General features: G+C 32.4%; 2 protein-coding genes and 3 long non-coding RNA genes across 6 annotated transcripts; 2 read left to right on the top strand and 3 right to left on the bottom strand.

Annotated features, from left to right (window-relative positions):
• Window positions 1–1,320: 1,320 nt before the first annotated feature.
• On the bottom strand, window positions 1,321–2,682 carry LOC111204174. Its single transcript, XR_002656587.2, has 2 exons — window positions 2,159–2,682; window positions 1,321–1,604 (listed from the first exon to the last, which is right to left on the bottom strand). It is a non-coding gene; the product is annotated as an uncharacterized LOC111204174 (long non-coding RNA).
• Window positions 2,683–4,408: 1,726 nt separating this feature from the next.
• Window positions 4,409–6,077, top strand: LOC106409314. Of its 2 annotated transcripts, XR_002656438.2 has the most exons (3): window positions 5,152–5,347; window positions 5,594–5,900; window positions 5,995–6,077. It is a non-coding gene; the product is annotated as an uncharacterized LOC106409314 (long non-coding RNA). The 2 variants fall into 2 exon arrangements; XR_002656437.2 differs by having other exon boundaries at window positions 4,409–5,347; window positions 5,594–6,077.
• A 6,657-nt stretch (window positions 6,078–12,734) lies between these two features.
• Window positions 12,735–13,435, bottom strand: LOC111204018. Its single transcript, XM_022698215.2, has 2 exons — window positions 13,203–13,435; window positions 12,735–13,119 (listed from the first exon to the last, which is right to left on the bottom strand). Exons 1-2 carry the CDS (start codon window positions 13,380–13,382, stop codon window positions 13,027–13,029), a joined length of 273 nt encoding a protein of 90 aa, XP_022553936.1. The 5' UTR covers window positions 13,383–13,435; the 3' UTR covers window positions 12,735–13,026.
• Window positions 13,436–13,684: 249 nt separating this feature from the next.
• Window positions 13,685–15,268, top strand: LOC111204017. The gene is made up of 5 exons (XM_022698214.2): window positions 13,685–13,922; window positions 14,085–14,180; window positions 14,601–14,690; window positions 14,783–14,836; window positions 15,030–15,268. The coding sequence occupies exons 1-5, from the start codon at window positions 13,908–13,910 to the stop codon at window positions 15,171–15,173; spliced, it is 399 nt and encodes a 132-aa protein (XP_022553935.1). The 5' UTR covers window positions 13,685–13,907; the 3' UTR covers window positions 15,174–15,268.
• A 4,079-nt stretch (window positions 15,269–19,347) lies between these two features.
• LOC111204171 lies at window positions 19,348–20,981 on the bottom strand. The gene is made up of 2 exons (XR_002656584.2): window positions 19,981–20,981; window positions 19,348–19,618 (listed from the first exon to the last, which is right to left on the bottom strand). It is a non-coding gene; the product is annotated as an uncharacterized LOC111204171 (long non-coding RNA).
• Between the last annotated feature and the right edge of the window lie 242 nt (window positions 20,982–21,223).

Here is a 21,223-nt window from a genome sequence, read left to right as displayed (position 1 = left end):
TTTTCTAACAATATTTTAATTTTAAAATTTAAATTAATTATATGTAAAAAATTTGATAAAATAAAAAATAAAAATTATATTAAAAATTTTGGAAATATTTTATCCATTTATTTTGATTAAAATATATTCAATCAAATTCTATAAAACTAAGAGAAAATTTTGTTAGGTATATAATTATCATAACCTAAAGCGAAATAATATTTCTAAGAATGTAGATATAAAAATAAATTAATGGTAATGTGAAAGTTACAACTTAAAAAAAACTGCATAAAAATTTGAAGTAATAAAAACAAATATTTCGAAATGTTTTGATATATTATTATACTTCTATCTACTATTATACTATTTATTGTTATATTAGTGATGATTTATGAGTTATTATCGTATTATAAAAAACATATCAAAAGTATAAAACAAAACAACATTAAATTAAATGTAAATGTCATTGTTATTATCACTTTTATTTTAAAGTCAATGTGGGAATGACACATTACAAAACCGTTCTAATATACTAATATGTCATGTCTTGCATAATCTTTATGCTTGAGATGAACTGATGAGACAATTTCTAAGAGTAGAACATGCAATATATTTTTACCTAATCCGACTAAGAACTATCATAACAGAGAACCATCTTTTTTGATCTGGCTATGGCCCAAATTTATTAAGGATTTTCATGATTTGACTACGTCAGAACCATGGCTTCCTTTAACACGTTCTACAATTTGAAATCAACTATATTATTTAATGAGTTTATATATGTGAGGCATATGTAGAAATTTTTTACATGTTCGATATAATCTTAATATGCAAATATGTAGGTTAATGAGTTAGCTTTAAAATAAATATGGTCATTATAATCGACATTTCAATTCCCTTATAGTTCGATAATGTATGGCATTAATGAGTAATCGGCTATATACATAGGAAACATATAGTATATTATGTTAAAGCTATTTTAGAATGAGTAGTGACAGTACATAAAATTATTCTAGTTAAAAAAAGGTTTTTAATTAGAGGTTGTGAGAAAGATTATAGTGTTGACACCTAAACAATGACAATTTGGTTAATAACACATGAGGCTAAGGTTAGTTTATAATAATGCTCCTCAAATAATAAAAAGGGGATGTATATTTGGTTATCTCTAGTTGGTGTATAAATAATCTAAAATAAACTCTCAAAGATTTTTTAAATGTCCAACTCTAGTCGCTGGACTACAAATTTTAATCGTTTTAATTTGATTTCATCAATTTGCATCAAACTTCAAATTCTATTTATGTTTCGCTCAAATTTTAATTTAAAAAATCTAACTGCAACTAATTTTGTGTTCTATAAATTTTATTGATATCAAAGGTTCACGGAATTATTATTTAAAATACTATGAAAGACTGCAGCAATTATGATTATGATATTCAAAGTATTATTTCATCTTTTTAATTTTAAATAATTTTGATTTTATAGTTTTGGTGGAGGTTTACAAGGAAAGTCGCAAACACAAATACCACCGATACAGTGAGCCTCTGCATGTCTTCCGTAATAACTGCATTTTATTCCGCATATACGGCAATCACCAAGACTCGCCTGACATCCCATATTATCCTCCACTACAATAAATAAAACAACATTTTATGTTTAAATAATGAAAAACTAAGATTTAGGAGGTATCAACACAGTAAAAATACAATATATATATACCAATGAATAATGCCAAAACCTAAAAAACTAAGTTGAATAAGGCAAGCATCTTTGAATATTGTTCTTTTTCAAAAACGAAAATGAATCTTTGAATATTGCCATGACTAAACTATAAAAGATTATGTATATCTTTTTTTTTAGGGATTATGCATATAAAAAAAAACTAACATCACAATATTCAAGGCATGTTTTTTTTTTTTTTTTTTTTTTTTTGATAACTCTGGTATCTGGGCAGCCACATTCCCAACTATCCCTCCGTAGGGGGTCCAGCGCCCCAACGGAAGGGATGTTAAATCCGCTGTGGCCGGGGCTCAAAGTCGTAATGGCGGACACCTCAGCCGAAGTTCCTTTACCACCAGACCACGAGGCCCCGGTTTATTCAAGGCATGTTCCAACAAACAAGACTGATACTAGACTAAAATTGTGACTGAATACACTTTTTGAGGAAAAGATAAACACATACCTAAAGCAAACATTATAAGGAAGATGATGGGGAAAACAACTGAAAATTTTGCGTTAGACATATGTATTTCTAGATTTAGTTACTTGTTTATTGAATATTGAAAGACTCTAAATTTTGGGTAACACTAAGGAGAGATTTATAGGATGATGAGGTGACCATTATAATACAATTAATAATAATAATTATTATTATTATTATATTTTTGGAAAATTGACTGTAATTATGATAATAATATATAAATATGGAATATTGACGGGGCGGTGGTCTGACCTATTGAACTATTAATTATGTCATATGAATTAAAAAAAAATTCAACAACTTTTAACATATTTAGATTTGACTAGTCTATCACAAATTTAATTTTTCACTGACCATAGATCTACTTAATAATAACAGATTTTTTTTCATTTTCAAAGATTTTATTCTATTTGACCAAAGAATTACTTTATTTAATTATTATTTATTTAATTTTCAAAAATATACTAGTATTTGAAAGATTAGTTTCCTTTTAACTATGTACTAGAGCTTGACCTTCGTGTATACGCAGATGTTTGTTTTCACTTTATATATATTGATATTATTTAAAATGTTTAATGGTTATTATTTTTAACATTTTCATATATTTAAATTTTTATATCACTTTTAAATACAGAAATAAATATTTTACATACACACATTACTTTTTTTGTTATAAACTATATATATATATATATAAATTATATTATTATATTTGTATTTGATTATTAGAAAATGAATATATGTATAAAGCAATACATGAATATTATTTTGTATTTTATTTGTTATTACTTTTATGTGTATGGTCAAAATAGAATATTTAAAAAACATAATGCTATATATATATTTTAATTCGATGATGGTAATGAAAACATTGCTGGAGATGGAGATGGGTTTGTGGAGCATGCGGAATAGATGGACAATGACATTGGTTTTGTGCTTGCCACCAAAGTTCCAAGAGCAATAGATCTATATGATGACAAATTTGAACAAAAAATAGAGATATTGTGGACATGGAGTTTGAACCTGATGTTTTTGAAGAAGATCATGTCTAATTCATGATTCATAACCTCTTTAGTAAGGTAAAATTTTACTTTTTGTCTATCTTTAGCTTTTCTATCTCAGATTTTAACCATTTTCATGTTTTTGTCTTCACTTTCAAATATATAAATATCAAGTTGTGACTTCTGACGCATCTGCAACTCCACTACAAAATCAAGTCAATATACTTGTTTGATTACGAAGAATAGAGGATTGAAAGTGAAAACCAAAATTTTTTTTCGGTTGTTCTCAAGATCAAAACAATATATTTTTGTCCTATATTTTTTATGTGTCTCAAGGAGATTATATTGTGTATGTGAACTAAAAGTACAACTTATAATGTGACCTAATTATAATATATATATATATATATATATAAATCTATGAAGTTTAATATCAATGATGTGTCTAAGTTTTAGTATTATATGTATAAAATTTTATAATAATACCATATTATATATATATATATAAAACAAAAAAAACCAGCGTACTTTCCAAATGTTCCCGTATTTTTAATAAATAGCTAGATCCATATATGCCGCGCACGTACAATGCATACCGAATGGAGAAAGCGGATCAAGCGTTGCGGATTTAACAGATCTAGCGGATTGAGGGGAACAAGAGTGGATCAAGCGGATCGAGCGGTTCAAGTGTGGATCTAGCGGTTCAAAACATATAATTGAATGGTGAAAGTGGTCCAAAATACTATACTAATTTAAATTAATCTATATAAAATTTTATAATATTTATTTTCATAATTAAAAATAATATTTTAAAAATACTTTATAAATGAAAGATATAAAATTTTATTCAAAATATAATTAAAAAATATTTTAAAGATACAATTTTATATTAATAATTATTTTTCATAATTCAAATTAGTTATTCTAATAATTGTTTTATAAATTTAATTATTAAAATATTATTCAAAATATAATTAAGATAGTTTTAAAATATATATAACTATTTAAAGTTTTAAATTTAATATATATTTTATTTTGGATGATTTTAAAATAATTATAATTGTAGTAAAATAGTATTCTATTACCATAGTAAAACTACTTAATGTTTTCTATAATAATATCAACATAAATAATATAAATCTTAATATTTAATAGATAACACATATTCTACTTCAAACAGAATTTGAATTTTTTTAAAAAAATTTAGAATTTGAAAATGTATAATTTGAAAACTATAAATAAACTGTAATATTAAATTAAAAAATACATGATAAATATGGTGTAAATATTAAAACTAAATGGTGTATTTAAATGTAATACAAATTAGAAGATAAAGAAATATAATATTATGCTTGTATATGATATAAAAAGTTTTATCATAAAAATATTGAGATAGAATAATAACTTCAAATTAAAACAAGTTTTACAGACAAAAAAGTGTATGAAACACTCCTTTTAGCACGTGTATTGCATATCAAGTGGTTCCTCCACTTTTTTCACAAAAAGACAAATATATTTGTACTGCTTGTGGTTCCTCCATCTTTTCTAATTAATATGTAAAATTTTGTGAATGGGAAATTATAAGATAGAGGCTACACATTAGGGTATGATCCACCTTTGCTCCACTCTCCCTATTCTCAACCTAGATTTACCTTTCCATTGACTGGGTTTATTCACCGTCTTTGCCATTTTGCCTTTGAAAATTCAAATCAAAAATCGAGACGAGTTAACGTCAGATTTGGCAATCTTAGAAGCTGCCTAGTGGTTTCCGGGAAGTTTCCATCCCTTACTTATTAATCAAGAAGCATTTTTAATAATAAACCCTGATTTAGTAAACTAATAACATTTTTACCATTATGGCTGATGTGGCACTCTCACAGTCCTCTTCAGCTAACTAAACTAATAGACTTTTATTTACTAGGATATTTACAATTATTGCCATTAGGACCTACTTAACCAAATGATAATATGAAATGAATACGGCATTACCCGGTTCGTGTAATAGGACAATAGTCTGTTTAAATTATAAATCTAACCAGTTTTCTCAATTCAAAAGAGGGTAAATGGGCTACGAAGCTCAACTATAAACCATGACTCTGTTCTTCGTCTGCACCACTTTCTCACAGTCTCGAGTTGATTGCTTCTCCAATCTTCCTCGCGTCACTTTGATGTAAGTTTTAGTTAGAATCAAGCAAAAGAGATGAGCTACGTCTAGCTGTTCCATTTCTATTGCACAATCATGACCTAAGTTAGTCGAGAGGCATTAGATCCCAGATTCTTTAGATTTTTAATAGAAATTGATTGTGAATGTTTAGATAACGAAACCCGAAATCGTTGCGTCGAGTCTATCAGAACCAGTCTGCGCTTACGAACATCTTTTACATGTCTGTGTATGTTGTTTTTTTTTTTGATAAAGGTTGTATGTTGTTTCATAAGAGAGAGCAAGACATGTGGAGAAATCTGCAAAGCAAAGATCAATGCATTTGATGCCACGGTGATCTGGGACGAGCAAGGCTCGAGCTAAGCATTTAAAGAGACTGTTTTGTTTCTATGACCATATTAGTAAAGAACCTACAGCATTGAATTAAAGGCAGTTGAGAGCTGCGCAGTCCTCAGATGTGAGTAAAAGATGCAGTCCTCAGATATGAATATGAACATGTTTGTGTATGTTGTTTCGTAAGAGTTTGCCGGTTACGAGCACTAATAAACCGGAGTCCTCAAATGTGGGTAAAAGTTTTGAGAGCATTACTTAAGCTGTGATTTTTCGTTGATCATTGTCTCTGACTATCCTATTGCATTTGGTATTAAAATGTGCAGGCGTAAGTATGAATAATGAAGAGAATAAAGCATGTTTTATTGGCTTAAGGGCTGTAATTTAAAATTATTTTCTCATAACAGTTTTTTTCTCTGGCATTGGAACATGGTTTGCTTTTTTGGTTATGGCATCCCATCGTAAGAATCTTAGATATTTTTTTTCTAGAGCTACATCCAATTAGTTTTGGCATAAGTTTTTTAAGAAATGAAGTCTAGACCAATGTTCTGTATAAAACAAAAAGGTTAATATAATTCTCCGCTACTTATTTCAAAAACTTTAATTCTCCCAAAACATTCTTTTTTTTTAAAATAATATTTGATTTATTTAATGAACCCCAAAGAAGAGATTCGGGTACACATATTCGAGAACGGAAAAAATTCCGGTTAACTGAAATAACGACGGCTCTAGATTACGAAAAATCAACAACAACACACAAACAAACTAATCTAAAGGAAAATCTCTCAAAACCTATATGTTGTGTTTACTCATTTCACTAAAATCTCAATGACCTTGATTTGGCTGTTCGACGCCCAGTAGGATTCGTATACATATAGTTGGGGTAATTTTTTTTGTCATTTTTTTTTGTTGTTCACCATAGCATCAAACTCTTTTATTGGTGTAAAATCATTTTATACATGTTTAACTTAACTTATTCTTTAGTTTTATAACATACAAAAACATATGTATTAACATGAAACTAAATATTGTGAAATCTTTATTTTAAATAAAATCCGTGTTTGAATTGTGTATTTTTGAATAGAACCTCGATATAGGTTAGATGCATATCACCATTATTTTAGAATTATACAAGTTATTAAAAGCCATATTTATGGTGTTTAAAGCAAATCTCTGACATAAATCTGGAAGATCTTACATTTATTTCACAAATATATTTATGCATCAATCTATTACGAATGAGTGTGAGAAAGTTAACAAAATTGATTTTGTATATTGATGTTAGGCATATTCTAGAGTTGTCTTACATTAAAAAACTATATCTTCTATGTCATTCATTTTCGGATTGCTTGGTATACACTATATAATATACTTATAAGTTTGTACTTCAACTATTACTTACTTTAACCAAAAACAATTGCTACGGTTGTCACCAACCAAAAACGCATTAGATTTCGTGTAACAAAATATATTTCATGTACTTTTATATAATTATATTATTTTTTAGATTCGTTTTACCCCGTGCTAGGCACGAGTCTTCACCTAGTTATAAACTAAAAGACGCAACCTATCAATCAATATAGAAGACTTGCTAAAATGCGCTTGGCATAGAAAGTGGGTTAATAGTTAATACTAAAGGGACAAAATAATTGTCCGACAAAATCCATTCTCACAATTATATGCTCATGTTGAAAGATCAATAATAATACATCATCATGCGTCGTTATCATGGAATAAAAGCAAAAGACTTGAGCTGGTTCGGCGCATTTTAAGGTGAATTGGTACTTCATTTGCTATCATACATTTGTTTGACCAAACCGAACCTTCTTCGCGGGTTCCACAGCAGCTCGTCCATGTAAAAAATTGAATAACAGTGTGAAGAACAAGAGAGAGAAGTTTGATCATAAAGTAGAGAGAGAGAGTAAAGAAGGAGAATCTTATTACCTTAAACTTCTCTTGTGTCTACAACTAAGTACATATAGAGAGATTTTATATAAAAATAATCTAACAATTGAGTCTGATGTGACAAGTCTCCAACAGCTCTTTTAATTCAAAATTCAAATGGTTTCTTTTGCCTCCAAAGTCGTGTTGGATAAGTTCATGTGGATGGATTTCTGCAGATGGGTTTCTGTGGATGAATTCCTATGGATGGGTTTCTGCAGATGGATTTCTGTGGATGGGTTTCTGCAGATGGAATCCATGTTTCTTCTTCTTCTCAATACTCCCCCTCAAGCTTGAGCATAAGGTATGATCAAGCTTGGAAGCCATGAACACATCTCTCATTAAAACCTTAGTGTGAAAAATCCAATGGGACAAAAACACAGTAAGGAAAAAGAGTAGATGGTTCATGGCAAAGGGGATCATGATCTAGACAGGTCTATGAGTCCTAACCTTGGATGGATGGACTCACAAACTTTGGTGTTTGCTCATTTGGTGAAGATATCAGCTAGTTGGTCTTCACTTCTAGTGTTGCTGTAAGATAATCTTCTGCTCCACAGCTTGTCTCACTTTGTGACAGTCCACTTCAATGTGCTTTGTCCTCTCTCATGAAACACTGAGTTTGAAGCAATATGGATGGCCGCCTGATTATCACAGTGCATTGTGATTGGTGTTGTAGTCTCTATGCCCAAGTCTCTTAGCAACTTTCTGATCCAGAGGAGCTCAATAGTAAGCTTCCTCATTGCTCTATATTCTGCCTCAGCACTTGAACATGATACCAACTTTTGCTTCTTGCTTTTCCAAGTAATGCCTCCAATGAAGGTGCAATAGTCTGTAGTAGACCTCATGTCTACTCTATCACCAGCCTAATCTGCATCACAATATCCCACAATCTTTGTGCTCTTGTTGCATCCCATCCAAACACCTTGACCCAGAGCCTCCCTTAGGTACCTCATAACTTTTTCCACCATATTCCAATGATGAACCTTAGGTGCTTGCATATGTTGGCTAACTTGGTTCATATCTGGTCTGGTAATGGTGAGATAGATCAGCTTCCCAACCATTCTTCTATAGAGCTTGAAGTCTCCAAATGGTTTATCCTCAAACTCCCCCTCATGCAAGACTTTGTACCCTTCTTCAAGTGGTGTTTTAGCTACTCTCGCTCCAAGCTTTCCTGCCTCATTCAAAAGATCAAGTGTGTACTTCCTTTGATATAAGAAAAGCCCCTCTTTAGAGCGACATATTTCTATCCCTAGAAAGTACTTTAGCTCACCCAAATCTTTAATATCAAAAGTAGACTTAAGAAAAACTTTGGTTGAGATGATACCTTCCTTGTCACTTCCTGTGATGATAATATCATCTACATAAATAAGAATCACCACAATTCCGTGATTGCTTGTGAGTGTGAAGAGTGTATGATCAGCTTCTGATTTTACAAACCCCTCTTCCATTGAGAGTTGTACTCAGTTTGTGGTACCAAGCCCTTGGTGACTGTTTTAATCCATAGATTGCTCTCTTCAACCTTAGGACATTCCCTGGCTTGACCATGTCTTCCATACCCGGAGGTGGCCTCATGTAAGCCTCATCCTCCAGCTCTCCTTGAAGAAAAACATTTTTTGACATCCATTTGCCATAAATCTCATTCCAAGTTCACTGCTAAGGAGAGTAGAATCCTTATTGTGTAGAGTTTAGTTACTGGTGCAAATGTATCCAAATAGTCTTCTCCATAGACTTGGGTGTATCCTCTTGCAACTAGCCTTGTCTTCTTTCTTTCGGGTTTCCCATTGGCAAGGTTTTTGATGGTGAAGAGTAGACTGCTTGTAACAGCTTTCTTTCCTTTGGAGAGCTCAGTTTCATACCAAGTATCATTCTTGATCATGGCACTAACTTCATCCTCAACTGACTCTCTCCACTCTTCATGCTCCATGGCTTCTTCATAAGTCTTTGGTACATACTCTTGATCCAGGTTGCTGATGAAGACTACATGCTCTTAAGGATAACTCGCAAAAGAACATGTTACTTGGATAGGATGAGACACTGCACTGTTGTTGAAGTATACTTTGGTGTCCATCCACTGAGATGGTTTCTTCACCCTTGTACTCCTCCTTAATGGTTGAACTTCTTGTTGCATTCCATTTTGATCATGAACAACTTCTTCTTGGATAGCTTCCTCGTGGATAGCTTCGTCGCGGATAGCTTCCTCGTGGATAACTTGCAAATTAGGTTGATTTTCCCCCTCATGATCAGGATGGAATGCTTCTTCAATTGGTGCAGCTTCATCCACAACTGGAGGTAAAGATGAAGTGCTCGGTACTGCACTTGTATGAGGCTGGCTGATGCCTAGGCTTTCCAGAATGATTCTCAAGTTATTTGCCCTATCTGAAGGTCCTTATGAGAAACCCTGAAGGCTTTCCCAACTCTTCTCATCATAGTACCCTTTTGATTCCACAAACTTAACATCCCTTGAGACCATAACTCTTCTTGATTCGGGTATGTAGCACTTGTACCCCTTCTGCGCATGAGTATATCCTATGAACATGCCTTTGACACTCTTGGCTTCAAGCTTGTTTCTATGTTCTCCTGGTATCAAGACATAGCACACACACCCAAAAAGACGCAAGTGATCAATTGGAGGTTTTATTTTGTTTAATACCTGAAAGAGAGAGATATCTTGGAGGACTTTGGTGGGGATCCTGTTGATCAAATAACATGCTGAGACCACAGCATCTCCCCAGAACCTCTTTGGAACATTGATATGGAACATCATGCTCCTTCCAACCTCCATAAGATGGTGATTCTTCTTTTCAGCAACTCCATTCTGTTGTGGTGTGTATGAGCAGCTTGTTTGATGGATTATGCCATGTTTTGCTAAGTGATGTTTGAAAGCAGTGCTTGTGTATTCCCCACCATTATCAGACCTAAAAATTTTGATCTTGGAATTGAAATGGTTAGATACATAGTTTTGGAAGTTAATAAAAACTTCTAAAACTCTATATTTAGTTTGAATCAAGGTGAGCCATGTATATTTTGATCTTTCATCTATGTAACAAAATATTTATGGTTCTCCCTAGACACACAAGGTGCTGTCCAAACATCAGAGTGCACAAGATCAAAGCAATTTTCATAAATGGTCTTAGAATTAGAGAAAACATATCTCTGATGTTTACCAAGAATACAAGCCTCACAACTTTCATTCTTTAAAGATAGATTAGGTAACATCAATCCTAAGGCACGGGAATGAGGATGACCTAATCTAGCATACCATAAAACATCACTAGCTAAAACAGAAGCAGAATTGAAAGCACAAGATAAATCTGAAAGCTTGGTGTCTTCAAGCAAGTAAAGCTCTCCCTTGCTCACACCCTTTCCCAACATCTTACTGGTCTTAATATCCTGAAAGCACACATCATTAGGACTGAAAATAACACAAAATTTAGATCATTAGTTGCTCTTTTCACAGATAATAAGTTGGATGTGAAAGTAGGCATATAAAAAACTTGAGACTCCTTATCAAACAGTTTCAAGTTTCCTACTCATTCAATTGGAATTCTATCACCATTAGCAATCACTACACTCACTAGAGCAGGTTTAACATCACTAATCAGTCTAGCATCCCTAATCATATGATGAGAAGCTCCTGAGTCAATGATCAAAGGTCTAGTAGTGTGTGAAGCACTGTGAATAGAATTTAAAGCATTGACACTGATGTTACCAGAGTTTGCATTGATAGCCTTGATAAGAGCTTCAATGTCTGACTTGCGGATGAAGGCATCATCAGGAGATGGCTGAGACATGGCATGAGATGTGGATCCACCAGTGTGGGTGGTTGAGATCATAGCTCTTCCATTTTCTCCTATGCACATGGAGCCTGATACTGTGGTCTCATGAGCTCTTGCTTCATGTGCTCTAGCCTGGTTGTATCTGTTGGTTGAAGCAGGTCTGAGGTGAGGATGAAGGATCCAACAATTGGTTTTGGAGTGGCCTAGATTCTTGCAGTGCCCACAAGTCACAGACTTGTCTCCTCCTCTTCTTGGTTTGAAGTGTGCTTTGTTGATTGAAGCACTCTCCATCTTCTCATCTTTGTTTGCCATAGACAGTTCCCATTTTCCACCAAAGAGACCATCTGAGCCTAGATCCTTCTGAAGTTGAGAACACACATCATCATAGCTTGGAAACTCTTTAGCTCTCAATATGTGTTTAAGTACATCATTGAAGCTTGGGTTGAGTGTGAGAAGCAATCCAAAGACCTTGTCTTGCTCACGCCTCTCTTCTAGTGTACTAGGATCAGTGGTACTTGGCCTCAACATCTCAAGTTCAGACCACAGCTGGCTGTACTTCCCAAGGTGCTTGGTGAAGTCCATCTCCTCTTGCTGCAAGTTGCTGATTGCCCTTTTAACCTCAAAAATTCTGGTGAGGTTTGAAGTGTTGCCATATACCTTGTGTAAGGTATCCTATAGCTTCTTTGCAGTCTCACAGTGTGAGTAAGACTCCATGATAGGAGTATCAAGTGAGCCTTGCAAGATAGACAGCACCATGAGATCCTCCTGACCCCATTTGCATTCATCTACCACTACAACCTCCTTGCCATCTTCTCCTTGGGTGATTTGTCTTGGGGCTTCACTGGTGGTGATGTGCTCCCATAGACCTCTTCCCCAAAGAGTTGTCCTGGTCAATCTCGACCAGGTAATGTAGTTAGGACCCTTCAGGGTGACTGGAATCATCACTGGCTTGTGCTGCTCCATCTTTGTTTGCTATTGTCCAGCGGATAAAAGGAAGCGCTGAGAAGAAATTTGAATTTCTGAGGCTAGACAGGAGAGAAACAAGGACAACCAAGATATGTTCTCTACAAATGAAGCAAGATGGACAGAACAGAGTGAGCACTTCTAGTTTATGAGATTTTTTTTTTGTCAAGAACAGTTTATGTTACCCACTGGGTAAAAGAAAGTGAAAGAGATTCTGAATAAAGTAAACCAAACAAGTGAAAGAGTAAGGTGAATATAATAGATTTGCGGAAGCAATTTGGTGTTCAAGAGCTTGGAAGCTCTGATACCATGTAAGAAATTGAAGAACAAAGTGAAGAACAAGAGAGAGAGAGAGGAGCTTAATCAGAAAGTAAAGAGAGAGAGAATAAAGAAGGATAATTTTATTCCCTTAAACTTCTCTTGTGTCTACAGCTAAGTACATATAGAGAGATTTTACAGAAAAATAATCTAACAATTGAGTCTGATGTGACAAGTCTCCAACAGTTCTTTTAATTCAAAATTCAAATGGTTTTTTTTCCTCCAAAGTCGTGTTGGATAAGTTCATGTGAATGGATTTCTGCAGATGGGTTTTTGTGGATGAATTCCTATGGATGAGTTTCTGCAGATGGATTTATGTGGATGGGTTTCTGCAGATGAAATCCATGTTTCTTCTTCTTCTCAATAGTCCATCCTCTCCTTAGCCTCTTTGGCTGCTACGACGAGCTTCTCATCGTTATTATCACCGTACGATTTGTTCCTAACATTTCCCTCCTATATTTTATAAACTTGAAAAGAAGTTAGTCTTTCCCAAGAAAATGCTTGAACTGTTTATTTTATTTTAGACGTTTCATTACCGAGAAGGAGACATAGGCTTGGTCATGATTGGTAGTGTAGAGCGAGAACGATGGTCGCCGAGTCCAGACCCGTCCTGGTTCTACCGCGACTGAAGCCGTGTTGGATAAGTCAATCGGTGGAGCACCGCCGTGGAAGCGCCGTCTCCTTGCGCACTCAACTCCGGGAAGCATACCAGCCATAGCTTTTCTTCTTGTCTTGTAGCTACAGATATTTATCACAAATAATTGAGGACGGCAGTATAGGTTACATACTCGATAATGATATGATGCGTTAAATTAAGTATATACAAAAAAGGTAGTTTTAAATATATAGAATATTTTTGATCAAAAAATAATATATAGAATATTTTTATATAACATTACGATTTCTCTTTATAATTTTGCTTTAATCAAAAATATATTATAAGAAACTCGAAATTGTTTTTAAAATAAAACCAAAATGGAGTCGGGGTGATTTTATAAAAATAAGAGCGTAACAGTAAATTATCAAATAAAATGAATAAAAAAATAATATAACTTTATTTAATATTTGTCTCAAAAGTAGTCTATCAAACTGAAAATCAGATTAATAACCTTTGTTTATAGAGATAAAGACTATAATGCCATTTTTCAACTATAATATTATCTCGACCAAAAAAAATATCGTGAAGTAATCTCTGGCGACGAGTTGTTGAAGTCCGGCGAGGAACGAAGCAGTGATTATCCATGTCGAAGAAACGAGTTGTGTATCGATATGTTTTAATCTTTATTGACAATGGTTTACAAAGAAAATTTTCAATTTCAATTCGAAAACTTAGGGTTTTCGAATTGAAATTTGGGGGTTTCGATTTGTTGTTCTTCAGATAATATATTTGAGCTTATTTTGTTGTTCAAATCGATCAGAGAGAACATAATCAGAATACAATGAAGGAATCTCATGAAGCTTTATTTACAGAACATGGCTTACGGAAGAAGACGAATTCGTTACCTTGCTTTTTGGTAAGCCATTTTGAATCTTTGATGTTCCTAGTTCTTCTTTGACAAATGCTTTATTTGTCTGAGATTCAATTTTTTTTACTCTGATTGTGTCATACAGGTAGATTGGGTGATATGATATTGTTTCAAACTTGTATGTGTCGATGTTTTAGTTCTCTTGTTCCTCTAAAAGTTATAGCTTTTTCTTGTCAAGAATACACATAAAATTGGTTAGCATTTGTTAGATCATAATATCTTAAGCTGAGTTGTGTATAGAAGTAGTCGATAATGCTTGAAATTTTATATCTGCACCTCTCTGGTACTATCTGAACACAGAAACAAAAAGTCAATACAATGTATTCAACTCAGAACATTGATTTCATCGGAACAAAAAGTTTTGGAAGCTTTTGTACATAATCAAGATAGCCTTTATGATTTTTGCAGAATGAGACAGAGCCATCGAATGAGACACCTGCCTATCCATTGTCTCCACAGACTGGGACTCATGTTTTTCCCCCTAATGTGACACAACACGTATATGCTCAAATCTTATTTTACACTTGGAGTTTTCAAGCAGTTTTGGAAGATTTTATACATAATCATGATAGCCTTTATGATTTTTGCAGAATGAAATAGAGCCATCGAGTGAGATGTCATCCAATGAAAAACTTGACGATAAGGTAAGATTTATTCTGAAAAAAAATCTCTTACAGTTTTTTTTTGCCTTATAGGCTGAGACACATACTAGGACTCAATATTTCTCACCTAATGTGACACAACACGTATATGCTCATTCTTGTTTTATTTTTGAAGTTTTCAAGTAATTTTGGAATTTTTTGTATATAATCATGATAGCCTTCCTGATTTTTGCAGACTGACACAAAGCCATCGAATGAGACGTCATCCAAACCGAATCAAGCAGAAGAAAAGATTTCAAGGAAGGTCAGAGAAAGTGAACATGTCACACTCATTTTCTGTTTAGCTCAGACTATGTTCTTAAACTTCGTGTGCTATTAGTGTTGACTTGGGCAAGTATGGAATGTTCCTAAGAAGTTGTAATGAATTATGAAAACATTTGTTTCATTCAGGTAGTTATTGAAGAAGTTTCAGGATGTCTTGAAGAATTTTCAGTAATTTTATCAACAAAATGTTAAATGTGGTATCATTATAAAACACATATGATATCTAGGAAAGCTTGCGTCATTTTTAGGGTGAGTTTCCAAAAAAATAAAATGAGTGTTTTTTGCATAAGTTATTACCTAAAATAAGGATATAAAGATATTAGTGTGTTTCTCAATAACAAAAGATGAAATAAGATGAAAAATTAAAGATTTGATCTACACGTTGGTAACTTTCAAAAAAGTTATATAATTTTAAGAAGGAACAAAAATTAAAATATTTTACAAGACCGAGGAATTGAACCGAGGAACTATGGGACATGGAATAGTTGTGTGCAGCCGCTGGACCGAAATGTTATATCTGTTAGGGAAGCATTTAAAAAATATATAACCATCAAATTTCTATTCAATTTAAAACCCAAAAAAGTTCCGATTCCGGGGAAAAACGAACGCGGGGGGGAGGGGGGGGGGACGATTCAAGTTTAGTAAGAGTAGTGGTTTAGCGATTAGGCTGAGGAGAATCGTTTGTTATTGTCGGACACATAAATTTACTTAAACATTAATTATATATACTAAATATTGGAAGGCATTTGGCAACTTTTGGATGGACTTCCAAAATAATATATTAGTGTGTTTGTAGGGTAAACGATCTATTTATCCACCAGAAGTATCATATAGTGTCCAGAACATCATGGCCCAATGGTAAGGACGGGCTCCTTCCTGCACCCAGATTGCGAGTTCAAACCCCGCCGGAGGGAACTACCTCATGATGTCTCTGGACACCCCACACGGATATGGGTCCATGCTTTAGGACCCATTTGCATACCCGGAAAGAGGGTCTATCCGTGGGTTGCACCTCCCCTTGGGGATTAGTCTGGACCCTTCCATAGGCCCGGGATACCCTTAGGTTAAAAAAAAAAAAAAAAAAAAGTATCGTATAGTAACAAATTCACACAATCTTTCATGCTCGTCCTAATTACACACATTTTAAGTACATGAACCTATTTACCCCTATTTTCAAAGATGGAAATCAAAATCCACGTAATGCTTTAGATGAGAACTAAAACCGACATTGAGCTGGTGTAGATAACTGAAACCGACATTGAGCTGGTGTAGATTGGTTTACTATTTCTCAATTTTTAGTTTTAACCTGGTTTGTTTTAACCAATTAGTATTAGACAAGTTAACCAACTGTTAAACCTAGTTTAAAATTGATTAAATCAATTAAATCATATTAAATCTCAAAAATACCAAACCATAATTAACTGTGTCTTCCGTAACTCTACCCGATCTCCATCTTCTTCAACCTCGTCTTCTTCACCCGACCATATCAATAAGAAAACAAAAAACTAATATGTTAACTCCAGTCCTTAATTAAATCTGTCTTCAGAAACGTCTTAGTTGGGTGAAACAGAGGATTTGACATGGAGTCCATTTTTCCGACGAACACTGGTTATAATCAATCGCGACGTAAACGGAAGAAGAAACAGCCGTCACCACCACCTTCTCAATCGTCGGTTCAGTTATGGAGATCAGAGAAGCAACAACATATCTACTCTACCAACATCATTCAATCTCTAAGAGAACTTCGGATTAGCCGTACGAGATGATGCATAGCATTCCCACCTCCTCGCAGCAGAGGTATAGCCGTACGAGATGATGCTCTTGCGAAAAAGGCTCTGCAACATTCAAATTTCTGATTTTTTTTAATCTTCCTCATGTTTGCTTAATTCTTTTCATGTATACAATTTCATCTAATAAAGCTTGTTGTTAAAAAATGGCGATGATGAGAAGAAGAAAATGAAATTGGGTCATTTATGAATTGAATTTTGGTTTGGTAAGGTTTTATTTGGATTTGGTTCTCTTTGGCTTTGGGTTATTAATTTAGTTTGGTATTCAGTTTATGATGTAAACCAAGAAAACCAACGTTTATGTGGATTCAGGTTTCGATCTTTGAAAATAGGGGTAAATAAGTTTATATACTTGCTGAACGTAAGATGCGTTGAGCGGTTGTGCGGCTATCGTGGGCTTGACGTTATGGATTTTCTGAGAAGAATTGTCATATCGCCTCATTGGTGATCTAAAATGGCTTGAAGAACACAAGAAGAAAGGGCAAAGTGTCGTTCTGATTTTAGGAAAGAATGGACTGTCTATATGCTAAGAATCATCACAAATCACAGAGATCACCTAAGCTTCTATTTTTCAAGCAGCATGACTCCAAAATTCTAAGCACAAAAGGTAGTTATTTTTACAATTTTTCACTCCAAATAACGTTATCTAAGTCCTAATTGCCTACCAAAATTTGGTTTGTTGAAATCCGTCCGTTTTTTTGCTGCACTTTAAGCTATATAGAATAATTCTTCGTATAAAGACGTGTTGATTGTAAGTCCTTAAGAAAATGTGAAAAAATGAAAACGGCCTGTTGATTGTTAGTCTTTAAGAAAATGTGAAAAAAGTAAAAACAAAGAGAATGTCTTGTATTATTTTAAGGAGAAGTTTGCATATAATTAAAATTAGGGCATCATTAACCTTGGTTAAGAACCGTCTCTTAGCCGAAGCTAAGAATCTCAGTTAAGAAACTGGGGTTAATGATGGTCTCAGGGAAAGAAAGAATAGGAAGGACCCGGTCCATGTCATTGCTGTCGGAACTAAGCTATCTTTCACCCCAGACGTGGAGTACAGTTATTCGAAAACACAAGTTCAAGTTGACCTATATCAACTAATCAAGTAAAATGCGAAGAGTTATGTGCTAGTGAACAGCGGGATAAAGTGATAAAGCTTGGATAACCTTATTGTAGCCATTTATGGTGTTACTTCTAGGAACAGTTACTATAGGATTCATCGAGTCCATGTCTTTCTCCAATGAAGGCTGGACTCAACATCATAGAGATGAGAGCAGTTCTATTGAGATTCTTGAAAATTAATTTCATTGAAACATGCAAAGCACACGAACCCCGCTCATGCCAACAGGTTAATAGTTATATGTATTTAGTTATATATATTGGTAAGATAATCAGATGTAACGAAAAACTATGTTTCTAACTTTCTAGGAGAAAAGAAAATGAATATAGTAAACTAAAATATAACGAAAAACTCAAGAAACTAGCAACGGTTGGTTATAAGAAAATACTACACTAATACAAGAAGAAATATTACATTTCCATCATTGCATATGTCAATCTGGAAAACCAAGAAGACCATGAATAACCAAAAAGAATTGTCACACTTTGATCTACTACAACCTCCAAAAATCAATTACAAAGAGAGCCCCGCGCAAAGTTATACACCTCCCACTTCAAATATTTTTTTTAGTCAAAGGTTTGAAAACAAACTATATAATATATATAGTTGTAGATATAAAAGTTTAACCTATATTAATAAATTTATTTTGATATAAAATATTATATAGTTTACAAGTTTTAACTCATTTTAATGATGAGTGATAATTTATTTAAGTGAAATAATTTTTTAAAAAAAACTAAAATTTGTTAAAATATAATTTTATCATATTTAATTCCTATAGCACTTCTCTTTTTATATAATACAGAATATAATTATATAATTTATGAAAAATAGTAGATAATTTTAATTTTCTTGTTTTATATTAAAATTTTAGTTAAAATTGATCTACAACAATATTATATTACTAATTACTAAATTAATTAATATGTTATTTTATAAAAATATTTATAATTAAAAAATCAAATTTATAGTTGTTTTATTATTAATGTAAATAATCAAATATATCATATTAACTAATTTTTTAAGTGGGCATACTATGATTTGTTAATGATAGATTAAAAAAGAACCCTAAATTAATAGATTAGATGTCAAATCACTTCTCAAAAATAATGTGCAGGAGATATTTGGTTATCTCTGGTTGGTGTATAAATAATCTAAATAAACCCCCAAAGATTTTTTGAATGTCCAACTCTAGTTGTTGGAGTACAGTTTTTTATCGGTTTAATTTGATTTCATCAGTTTGCATCAAACTTTAAATCCTATTTATGTTTAGCTCTAATTTTAATTTAAAAATCTAAATGCAACTAGTTTTGTGTTCTATAAATTTTATTGATATCAAAGGTTCACAGAATTATTATTTAAAATATGAAATATTGCAGCAACTATGATTATGAGATTCAACATATTATTTCTTCATATTAATTACCAATAATTTTCCATTTTAAAGGTTTGGTGGAGGATTACAAGGAAAGTCGCAAATACAAGCGCCACCATCATAGCGGTAATCACAGTGAGCCTCTGCATGTCTTCCGTAAGAACTGCATTTTATTCCGCATCTACGGCAATCACCAAGCATCGCCTGACATCCCATACAATCCTCAGCTACAATAGATAAAACAACATTTTATGTTTAAATAATGAAAAACTAAGATTTAGGAGATATCAACACAATAAAATACAATATATATATATACCAATGAATAAAGGCAAAACCAGAAAACTAAGTTAAATAAGGCGAGCATCTTTGAATATTGCTATTTCTTAACAAAAAAAAAGAATCTTTGAATATTGCTATGAGTAAACTATCAAAAATTATGTATATATATATATATATTTTTAGGGATTATGTATTTCAAAAAACTATCATCACAATATTCAAGACATGTTCTAACAAACAAGACTGGTACTAGATTAAAATTGTAACTGAATACACTTTTTGAGGAAAAGTTAAGATAGACGCATACCTAAAGCAAACATTATAAGGAAGATGATGGGGAAAACAACTGAAAATTTTGCTTTAGCCATAATTATTTCTAGATTTAGTTACTTGTTTATTGTATATTGTAAGACTCTAAATTTTGGGAGACACTAAAAGAGAGATTTATAGGATGATGAGTTGACAATTATAATAAATTTAATAATAAGAGTTATTATTATATTTTTGGAAAATTGACTCTAATTATGATAATAATATGTAAATATGGAATATTGACGGGGCAGTGCTCTGACCAATTAAACTATTAATTATGTGATATGAAATAAAAATTATTTTCAACAACAACTTTTTTAACATATTTATATTTGACTAGTTTATCACGAATTTAATTTTTCGTTGACCATATATACACTAAATAATAACAGATTTATTTTTTCATTTTCAAAGATTTTATTCTATTTGACCAAAGAATTACTTTATTTAATTATTATTTATTTAATTTTAAAAAATGTACTAGTATATGAAAGATTTGTTTCCTTTTAACAATGTACTAGAGCTTGGCCTTCGCACATATGCAGATGTTTGTTTTCACTTTATATATTGATATTATTTAAAATGTTTAATTTTTAATATTTTAATACTTTCCATATATTTAAATGTTTATATGAATTTTGAAGGCAGAAATTAAAATCTTACATAGAGTAATTTAATTTTTGTTATAAATGATAATATATATACATTGTATTATTAGATTTGCATTTGATTATTATAAAATTAATATATGTATAAAATAACACATGAATATTATTTGTATTTTATTTGTTATTATTTTTATGTGTATGATCAAAATAGACTATTTAAAAAACATTAACATGATTGTAATATGTTAGATTTGAAGATGATGGTCGTTGGGCTTGTGGAGCATGAGGAAGAGATGGAGAATTGCATTGGTTTTGTGCTTGCCACCCAAGTTCCCAGATTATTGAAGAATAGAGGATTGAAAGTGTAATCCTAAATTTCTTTGGGTTGTTCTCAAGATCAAAACGATATATTTTTGTCCTATATTTTTTGCGTCCCTAAGTAGACTATATTTTATATGTGAACTAAAAGTACAACTTATATTTTGTGACCTAATTAGTATATATATATATATATATATATATATATATATATATATAAATCTATGAATTTTAATATCAATGATGTATCTAACTTTTAGTATTATACAAGAAGATAATCCGCGTTCATGCGCGGGTAAGTTTTTTGTACTA

Source organism: Brassica napus, chromosome C3 (genome assembly GCF_020379485.1).
Source record: "Brassica napus cultivar Da-Ae chromosome C3, Da-Ae, whole genome shotgun sequence".
In the NCBI taxonomy this organism is placed as follows: domain Eukaryota; kingdom Viridiplantae; phylum Streptophyta; class Magnoliopsida; order Brassicales; family Brassicaceae; genus Brassica; species Brassica napus.
The sequence above is the reverse complement of the archived record's forward strand: the minus strand, read 5'-3'. Positions and strand labels throughout refer to the sequence as shown.